Here is a 10601-nt window from a genome sequence, read left to right as displayed (position 1 = left end):
TTAGGCCCACTACCCATTTGGGATCGCGGGCCTGGGCCGGGCCTAGGCCTAACTGGCCCACATGCCAGCCTTAGCAGAGGCAAACAAACACAAAGTGATTTCTTCCCCGCAAGCTGGCCCAGACAACACGGTAATTATTTATCTTTAAATATAGTACATGCAAAATGAAGATTTCTAATGTTGGAAGTACTTGATTTTAATTCCAAGGAAAGTGAGTGCATATCCTCAAAATTTGAGGTTTTCACCACCTTCAAATAATGGCTAGTTGGCGTTTCTTAATTCTATATGACCCCTCAATTGTTGATCTTATATTATTTGAAATGTTTTAATTTCTAAAATTGCCATCCAATTATTATTATAAGGACTAAGGACATTCTTTACTCTTTAAGTATATTAACGTAGCCTTCTTGTAATTTAAAGTATCTTTTGAACATCTCTTTTTCAATGATGAAATTGCTAAGCCATTAACTATGAAGCAAACATGAAACAAGAACTCCTGAACAATAGAAACAAGAAATGAACATGCAAAAGTTTAGCTGCTGTCTTCTTTGGACATCTGTGACCGAGTATTGGACAATAATAAACACTGCTATCAGACAACAAAAAAAAAACATTTATTTCCCCTTGAGGAAATGCTCCATTTCTAACTCACAATGAAGGTTATTTTGTTCTAAATGTTACAAATCAAAGCCAGCTTTCTTACACTATTGAAACAAGTTACTATACAAATAAAACTACACAAGTAGTACACTGATCCAATGCTTAAAACAGCATGGTCGTCTCAGTCTCGTTCACAAGCCGGGAACTGAATTTTTGTATTAACTGTATGGAAGCATGATCCTGTTTTACTATCTTCCAGACATAAGATTTATTAGACCTTGGTTTCCATAGAAAGATCCAACATCCCAATCTTCTGTTGACGAAGAGAGTGTCATCAGCGCAACCACTATTGATCTCATACTTGGCCTTATTAGAGGATTTTCATGGGTGCAAGCTTTGGCAAGCTGTGCCATCTGTAATGGAGAAGACATGAGACTTCTGTAAGAAGCAACAAGAAACAACTACCACAGTTATCAATTCAAGTTTCATTTACTCTTATACCTTGCGGACTGAATCAAGGGGATAGTCGTTTCCAAGTCTAGGGTCAACCAGTTTGCGAAGGTCTTCATCAGGTTCTGGCTGATTAAGTACTTCTTCAAACTATGATCATCAGAAGGAAAAATAGATATCAATATAGTGAAAAAGCAGGAGACAAGCAAAGGGAATGAAGAGCTTAGATATGGCCCTTCAAATAAAGGCTCAGTTCAAGCCTGTGAAAGGGTTCATGCAATCCTTATGCAATCCGTATCATTGAGAAAAGAAAATTGCAAAACGAACTTACCAAACCTACAAGACCCTTTGATTCAGTAACAGATTCATTTGGCTTGACTATCGCTTCCTTGGCTGAAATAAGTTCATATAGGACAACACCAAAAGCATAGACATCAACTTTAGGAGAGACATCGCCATACTGGGCATACCTGCAAAATAGCGTTGTGCAAATCCGTTACATAAGGCACTCAAAAATGCATTTGTTAAAAAAACACCAATTTAAGCTTTGTGCAACGTTCATAAAACATTGTTTAAGTTAGAACTACGCTTTTGCTCAGTGACCTTTATGCAAACAACTTCATTCCTACTTTTGAGGCTGCACTATAAAATGGAAAGCACTTACTCTGGAGGCATGTATCCAAAAGTACCAACAAGTCGTGTTTGCAAAGATGAACTTCCAACTTCAGTCAGTTTTGTTAATCCAAAATCTGCAACCTACACCAGAGATGATTCACACAATTACAAAAGAACCTTTCGTAATGTACATACATAGAAAAAGGTGCCTTGAAAAACCTTTGCATGGAAGTTTTTGTCTATCAGAATATTTGCTGTTTTAATATCACGATGAATGTAAACTGGTACGGTGTGCTCATGTATGTACTCAAGACCTCTAGCTGAATCCAGAGCAATTTGAACCCTAGTAGACCATGGCAATGGGTCCCTACCTGGAAATAAATTGATCAGATTGATTAAAAGTTCTTTAAGGGACCATCACAAACTAACGAAAAAGTGGTTAATTTTGACGTGTGATTTAGTTTACATTAAAACTACCTGTACCACGCAGATGTTGGCCTATGTGGCCATTCTCAACGTATTCATATACAAGGAAGAGTGAACCTTCGACACAGTAGCCTATCAAGCGCACCTGCACTCAATATCATTGGAAAGATAAGTCAAGCGTATATGAAAAGAAGGATTACACAATGTCATGAGTTTCAATAGCCCATCAGTTTAAGACTATTGAAGACCCTCGGACAAACTGCAAAACCCGATAACAAGTGTAACCAATCAACTGGAATGTCTGAGATGTAGCAAACTTTCTGCACTTACTTCAGGATATCAAATCAAGAAAAGTGGATTTTAATCATCTCAATGTGGTATCATATCCTTCCTGAAGTGTGTCATGCCCCACATCAAAACAAGACCCCACTCATCACATTATCAATTTATAATTAATCGACTTGTATTTAAGATTTTAGTTTCCCAAACACCCCTAGCTTTGGTGCTGTTCGCAGCACCTCTTTCTTTTGGTCCTTGTTTCTCTTCGGAGCACTCTATGTGCACTTCAAGTAATTTATTCAGTTGTAAATGAATGACAGATGGTAATAACTAGGTTACACTAAGTATAGGTTTCAAGGACCATTGCAAACATGAAGAACATTCTGGGGCAATCACTTGACTTATGCTCTATAATAGGATAGAGGTCTCAAGCAGCAAGACTACCAAGTTAATGAAATCAATTGGCTTACATCTGGATTAAAAAAAATTGGCTTACATCATCTGTTTCAATTTAGTTTATTGAATATATTGCTTTAGTATTGCGCACCCCCCCCCCCTCCCCCCCATTTGGTTGGAAGCCCTTCCACCAAATTATTCACGTCACTAAGTGACAAAGCAAGTTAAAACTTCTTAAGTTGCACTCAGTTGCCCTCTTCAAATAAAGCTTAGCCAAATTTTTGTGCTGACAAAGTACAATGCCAAAGAAGATTTCTGAGAAAAGATTCTCGTTCAAGTCCATTGATCATTCATAGTGCATAATATTACAGCTGTAGAACACTTGAAAACAAATAGAAATTATTAAAACCACCTACAATAATATTCTATGTAATGGAATCTGTTCTTTGTTCAGCTTTCTTTTCTTTTGAAAATGTCTTCTGGAGTGTGCTTCAAATTGGCAGTCAAGCCTGTTCTACAATATATTTCCTTGAAAATGTCCTATTCATATATTACTTTTATACTTCACATTTGCCTAGAATGATGCAGTATAACCATTAACACTGATAGTCGTTATCATTCACAAGTTTCTGCAAATTTATCAAGCAGCACTCCAAAAGAAGGGAAAACGGAGGTCTTTGGTTCCCTATCAACTAAGGCTACAACTATGCTAATTGTCCATCATTAAGCTATACCTAGTATCACCTCGTGTGCTGTCATGCTTGCATGCATAATTTTCATTATGTTCAATAATTGCTCTGAAATACCATTAACAATTGTCATTCAAGCTATAAGATGATTATCTAAACTGTTTATGTGAGCTGTTATGGCAACATCAAATGTGGATATGCAACAAGATGTGTCCTGAATTTGACATGGTAACAGCTAATGCAACTAAAATAACAAAAATCCTGATTAATAAGTAAAACAAAAGTTTCATGACTAATCCTCAAAAGAGAATGAGAAGAGCATCAAAAAGGGCATGCCTCGAGTGGTATGGAATTCAGTTTTTACCAGGTTCAGGTGATGAACATGTGTCAAGACCTTCAATTCAGCAAGAAACTCCCTTGTAGCTTCCATGTCCATTTTCTTAATAGCCGCTTTCTGAAATAGTTCACAGCAGCAAAAATATTGAGTATAAAGAGACAATTCTTTAAGTAGGTTTTATTTTATGGTTAAAATTTTACGTATAAGCATTACTAAAGAAAAATCTCGAGACATGCACCCACTGGAGAATGAAATCATGATTCAGTGTTGGCAGGATTAATATATATGCAAAGACGTTCATCCCGTGATGAATGTCAATGCATCACTAGAACATCACAAGATGAGTAAGCTATTCATTTATTTGTCGAATGTTCGTCTTCATTTGCCTTCCTTGCTCTTTGTTATTTCTGCTTTCTCTAGATTACTGTTTACCCACTTACTTCATTAGATCAGAACTAAACAATTTCACTTCTTTCATAACATAATAAGTTATACCAAGAAGTAAGATTTAAGAACATCTCAAACCTCGCCTCTGAGCTCGGCATAGTAAACCGCACCAAAACCACCTTGTCCGATTTTGTTAGCAATGCTGAAGTCATTAGTCGCAGTAGCAAGCTCTTCATAAGTGAACTCAACAGATTTATCCACCGTTATGCCTGAAAGCTCTGGAGAATTGCTATTAGCCAGGCGACTGGAATCTGCAGCTTTAACTATCGTGCTGCCCTCTGGGCCTAAGTCAGACAAAATTATAACATATAAGTTGACTAACTGACATTGTTTTCTACCATTCCAATAGTTGTTGAAAATTGGCAGCACATGTAAAGGAAATATTCAATTCCAGCGAATAAATCAACTACTTAAAACTGGATTTTCAGCTTTAAACTGATCTAAGCATAAGCATCTTAAGAAATACTGTACGTCAAATAAATGAATGTCGTAAGAACTAGAAAATAGGGATTGACACCTACCATGACTAGACTGATGGAGGTGGTCTTCGGAAGAGAGCAGCGAAACCTTTTGTGCTTTCTTCCTATAATATCCTACGTAAACCAAGCCAGCCAGCAGCAAGACTACTGCTATTGCTCCTATAGATATCCCAGCTATTGCTCCACCAGAAATACCTAATTATTTAGAAGTATAGAACGATAAGAGTAGGTAGCATAAAAGACTTCCTTTATTATCATGAATGGTCTGAGAAGGGATAACAACGAAGTCAGCATTGAAGACAAGGAAAGGTCCAAACCACCTGTGCTGCAAATAAGAGGGGAGAAACAATACAAATGGCAAATGTCAGGAATGTGCTAGTGGGTGGATGATCAATAGAGAACAAGATGACCAGATTATAACATCAAATACTAATGAGCTACCTTGTTGGCAGTGGCGGAAAGTTCCCACTTTTATCTGCAATATGAAAGAAATGATGGTTCAGACATTGTTTATACATTAGGAACATATGAAAAATGAAGAAATCATAGTAGTTACAAGCACTAAAACAACCAAGCCTTTGTACTTAAGGTGTTACCTCTCTCCAATTTTAGTTGGCCAACTTAGTCTATTCAGATATTGGAAAAAGAAAACATCAAAAGTATCATTACATAGAAGTGGGTCAGCTATTTAAAATATTAATTCAATAATAAGTAAAACGTGTGAAGATGGAGTAATTTGTCAAAAGATGCCATACTGAAGTTAAAAGTAATTTGATGCGTATCAGTTTCTTTTACTTTGAACTTCTGGTACTGAGAAATTTTAGCATCGTATGAAACAGGTCAAGGAATTGGGATGGATTAAAGAGGGAAGATTGATCGAGTAAACTATGGTCTTTATAGAGTATCAAAGATAGAAGCAAGCTCTTTTCGGACAATTTTCCAAGACACAAATTTGAATCAGGTTAATTTATAAACTCACTCTCTTTAGAGCACAGCAATATCCTGGCATTTATTGTATTCCCTTTTTTCTCTACGAAAGACTAACAAGCAACATGCTCGCGCTGTAGTCCTGCTCCCCTCAGCTACCCGAATAAGAACCAAAAAGAAATAGAGATCCTGCAAGCACTTTTCCCTTTCTTTTTTTTTTTCCTAGAAGAGGTTTTTTAGCATTCATTCTGAAGCCGTTGTGAGCCATAACATCCTCAAAAGCATGACTCTGCTCTTACAAGTGTTTCTTCTTGTTTTGCACACGTAATGTTTGATCTTTAGAGAACCAAAGTGGTTCTTAATAATGCTTGAAAGGCCTAGTTTGCGTTTCCAAAAAGCTAGACCTCCAGATAATTTACTATCAATTCACAGAATTAAAGAATATTCTACGTTTATTTCATCAAATTCTCTTCGAGGGTAAATGCAACTCTTAATCTTCGACATTTGCATTCCATATTGCATACATCTGCAGTCTGAAGAAATGATCCCAGGATGCAGATTGAAGAATGCTTAACCAGCTCAAAGAAGCCAAGCAACAGGAAACAGTTGTTCAATTGTGCTTCTGCTATCTGTGAATACTGGCTTGTTCTTGCCATTACAGCTCAGTGATAAACTCAGCTGGTATAGTTAGAATTTTGCTAATCAAAAGCATTAGCTAAATTTCATGGTGATTTTACATAATACTACTTCGCTTGCATTTTCTAGCCGCTATACATAGATATTACACACTGATTATACACATATTATACATATACGAATTACGACCACACATCCGCCAGTTATTTTTAGCTTAAACGGTTAGGTTAGCGGCTATTTTATTCTTTTAAAAATAATATCAACACTGACCTCTTCCCGGTATAAACAGGATCCCTCTACCGGTATCAAATTTGGAATCCACCCCTGGATTATACCTTCGGATTAAATCAGCACTCACATTGGTCTCTGAAGCAATGGACGTCAAGTTATCCTCAGGCCGCAAAGGATACGTCACAAACAGCCCAAAATCTTTAGAAACATCTTTATTCCCACAGGAACAATTCACAACCACGTTTAAGGTTGCATCATCAGGAATATTATTCTCAGGATGGCTATTAAACTTCATCAACCACTCCGAAGTTGTCAAATCGGAATAATTCGTCGCAACCTGACCATAAGTATCTCCAGATTTAACCTTGTACGGAAAAACATGACCTAAAAACTCACCGTCCAAACAATCACAACTAAAGGGTATGTTAATTCTTGTCCCAGCTATGACACTGTCCTGATTTGGGATATTATTGTTGTTGTTGTAATCTACGATTTCTTTTATACTGGAGATTGAAAACAATTCTGCTATGTAAGTGAGATTTGTCCCCCGCCAAACATAGAATGAAGCTAAAGCTAAATCGCACCCTTTGTTGCATTTTGACTCAACTGGTAAAGGAATTGAGGATAAGTAAACTAGGATTAGGATAATTCCTAAGCTTAAAACACTTCTTGGTTTGGATTCAATCATGTTTCATGAAAACATATGAAATTTTCAGAAATGGGTTTTACAGGAATGTGTTCTGGGAAATTTTAGCTGGGTTTTGGAGTAAGCGTTGACTAGGTGTTGATATAGTTTAGATTAAAAATCTTGTAAATAATTGAATTGGTCTGTAGTTAATTTAAATATTCCAGACTGTATTATACTACTACAGCACATTATTTTCGGTTTGGTTTTTTAATGTTTGGGAATAACTATGAAACAATATTGTCGTCAGCGCAGCTGTCAGGAAGTTAAAGAAAACCGTGTTCAGACGGGTTTTAGGAGACAGTCTTCTATTGTGGCCTTATGTAGCGTTTAATGTTGGGAAATCTCAACCGTTAGATTGATAGAAGTTTCAATCGAAACCGTTGATAAAGAAGATGGTCAACTCCAATTTTAGCGGGCGTTTGGACATAAAAGTTGTAAAATTTTGAAAAAAGTAACATTTTTGAAAAAATAATATTTGAAAATTAGAGTTATGTTTGGACTTGAATACTATTTTGGGCTGTTTTTGAATTTTTGCGAGTGATCTGAAGTGAAATTTTGAAAAATAGTTTTTTGAAGTTTTTCAAATTTTTAAAAAATTCCGAAATTACTCTACAAGTGAAAAATTAAAAATTTTATAGCCAAACAATGATTTCGAAAAAAGTAAATTTTTTTGGAAAAAAGTGAAAATTTATATGGCCAAACGAGCTCTTAGTTTGACAAATGTCAAATTCTACTTGTATTATACTTAGTTTTTCGTTAATGTCTGGTTATTTGATTTGAGCTAAAATGATTTTTGATTTAAGTAATTTGATTGTGTGTGAAATTTTATATACACAAAAGTCATACTAGAGTAGATATGCATCTCAATCTTCATTAATTTCATAGTTCATTCTAGTCTTTAGTAAGTCAAGCTGTCAAGGTATATCTTGAAAGTAGGAGTTTGATTTATTCTTTTTCATATCCTTAAGTCATGTTCATATTAATTATTGGGCGAGAAAAAAGATTGTGAGTCACTTGAAATATTTTCGTTAATTAATTCTTGAAGTAGTTAATAAATAAAAATTAAGCCTTTAAAATAACAACTTTCCCTTTTTTTTTCTTTTCCTTAAGGGTGATAATAATTGCCAATTTCACTTGCTTATAGTAGGAATGATTCAATTCCCGCCTAAAACTCACCTTTTTTCTTCCCCACATAATTTCAGTTTACTGGTTAAAGTTTAAAATTTAATGTTTCTTGTAATTTATCATAGTATAACTAATTCTCCCTTGAGCACCCGTCCCATTTATGTGAAATATTACAATTTAAGGAGCTAAACTATCTTCTTCTTTTTTTCTTGTCATGATTTTCTAGATCTCTTTTTAAGTATTTTGAATTATTAGCCATGTTGATTTATACTTACTTCTTATTGTTCTTCACAAAATTAGGATAGGAGAATAGCGATTGGAATAGATCTTAACAAATATTTTGTATGTCAATGTTAACTATAAGAAATAGTATATTTCTATGGCGTGAAAATAGCGTATTGATGAAACAACATATAAAGAAACAAATAAGAAAGGGCAAAATTTTCTTAAGAATCAACCTAAAGCTACACGTTTAAGGTTCAAAGGAGACATAAAGCTATATAACACATAAAAATTAAACCATCAAATTGCATTAACACCTAAAACAGGAAAAGACCATATATAATTGAGGGCATTGAAAAATATCAATACTAACCTCTTCCAGGTATAAACACAATCCCTTTCCCAGCACTGAAATTCGCTCCTGGATTATAACTCCGGATTAATTCAGCACTGACATTGGCCGTGGAAGCCACGGCCGTCAAGTTATCCTCAGGCCGCAAAGGATACGTCACAAACAGCCCAAAATCTTTAGAAACATCTTTATTCCCACAGGAGCAATTCACAACCACTTTTAAGGTAACATCATCTGGAATATTATTCTCAGGATGGCTATTAAACTTGTTCAACAAATCCACAGTCGTTAAATCCGAATAATTCGACGCAACCCGAGTATAAGTATCTCCAGATATAACCTTGTACGGAAAAACATGGCCTAAGAATTCACCATCCAAACAATCACAACTGAAAGGTATGTTAATTCTTGTCCCAGCTATGACACTGTCTTGATTAGGTATGTTGTCATTGTTGTTGTAGTCGATGATTTCTTGTCTAGTAGAAATGGAGAATAACTGTGATATGTGAATAAGATTTGTCCCCCGCCAAACAAAGAATGAACCTAAAGCTAAATCGCACCCTTTATTACAACTGGACTCAACTGGTAAGGAATTGGAGGATAAGTAAACTGTGATAAGGATAAAACCTAAGCTTAACACACTTCTTTGTCTGGATTCAAACATGTTTCATGAGAAAACACATGAATATTTCAGAAATGACTACACAAAAATGTATTCTGGGGAATTTTAGCTGGGTTTTTGGAGGAAGCGCGTTTGACTCTGTTTTGATAAAAGTTAGATTGAAAATTACTTTAAAAAAATTTGAATGATTGAATTGGTCTGTTGTTAACATTCTGGATTGTATTAAACTACTAGTATAGTATATTATTTTCTGTTCGGCTTTAATATTTGGTAGTATTTTAATGAAAGGATATTGTCGTTGTCGCAGCTGTCAGGAATTTAAAGAAAGTCGTGTTTTAGCTGCTTTTGACATATAATCGCATGGTTTTGGGAGATACTTCTATGGCGGCCTTCTGTAGCGTTTACTGTTGGCAAATTCTTAACCGTTGGATGATAGAAATTTGAATCGTAGCCATTGATGAGAAGGTCGTCAACACCCATTCAAGTTTGACCAAAGTCAAATTCTACTACAAGAAATTTCTACGTATTATGTAGTTTTTGTTATTGTCTAATATTTCATTTGAGCAAGAAAAAATTTAAGTTTATTTGATTGTATGAATATTTTTAATACAAAAATATCGTATTAGAGTAGATATATAGCATCTCAATCTTTAATACTTTCAAAATAGCCCGCACTTTTGTTTTCATTTCTATACCTATTACCATGATTATTCTCCAAATCAAAGAGTACTAACACAAGTCTATTATTATTATTAGGTTTTTAAGAATATAAAGAAATTAAAGAAGAAAAGATCAAGAACTAGACCTTGTACGTATTTATTTATTTATTTATTTGTCTATTTAGTGAAATTTTTTCAAAGTCCTCTAGTTTGAATTTCCAGGTCTAATATATTCTAGATGTTGCCTTTATTTTGAATTTAATTACAGGTTCAGTTTTTCACTTTATGGAAAACGTATAAATATAATCAACCTCATTAAAGTCCTCTTCGGCCTAATTTTTGGAGCTATATATTTGTCAATCGTCTGGCCTTGAGCTAGTACGTTTGGACAAGTCTCCTCCTTCTTCCTTTTTTATTTTGT

The 10601-nt window shown here is 35.0% G+C and overlaps 1 protein-coding gene across 2 annotated transcripts; it reads right to left on the bottom strand.

The window, feature by feature from the left end:
* On the bottom strand, positions 500-9766 carry LOC109234133 (lysM domain receptor-like kinase 3). 2 transcript variants are annotated; one of them, XM_019399995.1, is made up of 12 exons: positions 8921-9766; positions 5160-5193; positions 5039-5043; positions 4761-4913; positions 4318-4523; positions 3820-3909; positions 2143-2236; positions 1885-2036; positions 1715-1806; positions 1382-1520; positions 1102-1200; positions 500-1013 (listed from the first exon to the last, which is right to left on the bottom strand). In XM_019399995.1, the coding sequence occupies exons 1-12, from the start codon at positions 9561-9563 to the stop codon at positions 849-851; spliced, it is 1872 nt and encodes a 623-aa protein (XP_019255540.1). In that variant the 5' UTR covers positions 9564-9766; the 3' UTR covers positions 500-848. The 2 variants fall into 2 exon arrangements, with proteins under 2 accessions (XP_019255540.1, XP_019255538.1); XM_019399993.1 differs by lacking the exon at positions 8921-9766 and adding an exon at positions 6552-7372.

Source organism: Nicotiana attenuata, chromosome 11, assembly GCF_001879085.1.
Source record: "Nicotiana attenuata strain UT chromosome 11, NIATTr2, whole genome shotgun sequence".
Classification (NCBI taxonomy): domain Eukaryota; kingdom Viridiplantae; phylum Streptophyta; class Magnoliopsida; order Solanales; family Solanaceae; genus Nicotiana; species Nicotiana attenuata.
This window is presented reverse-complemented; position numbering and strand designations above follow the sequence as displayed.

What these genes read in the sequence shown, in the direction of transcription:
- LOC109234133 (XM_019399993.1), bottom strand. Translation starts at nt 7,200, where the DNA reads ATGATTGAATCCAAACCAAGAAGTGTTTTAAGCTTAGGAATTATCCTA. An exon ending in ATGTTCATCACCTGAACCTG is followed by an intron (nt 2,237 to 3,819) that starts GTAAAAACTGAA and finishes TATTGAGTGCAG; the next exon opens with GTGCGCTTGATAGGCTACTG. An exon ending in CAAAGGGTCTTGTAGGTTTG is followed by an intron (nt 1,201 to 1,381) that starts GTAAGTTCGTTT and finishes TGATGATCATAG; the next exon opens with TTTGAAGAAGTACTTAATCA.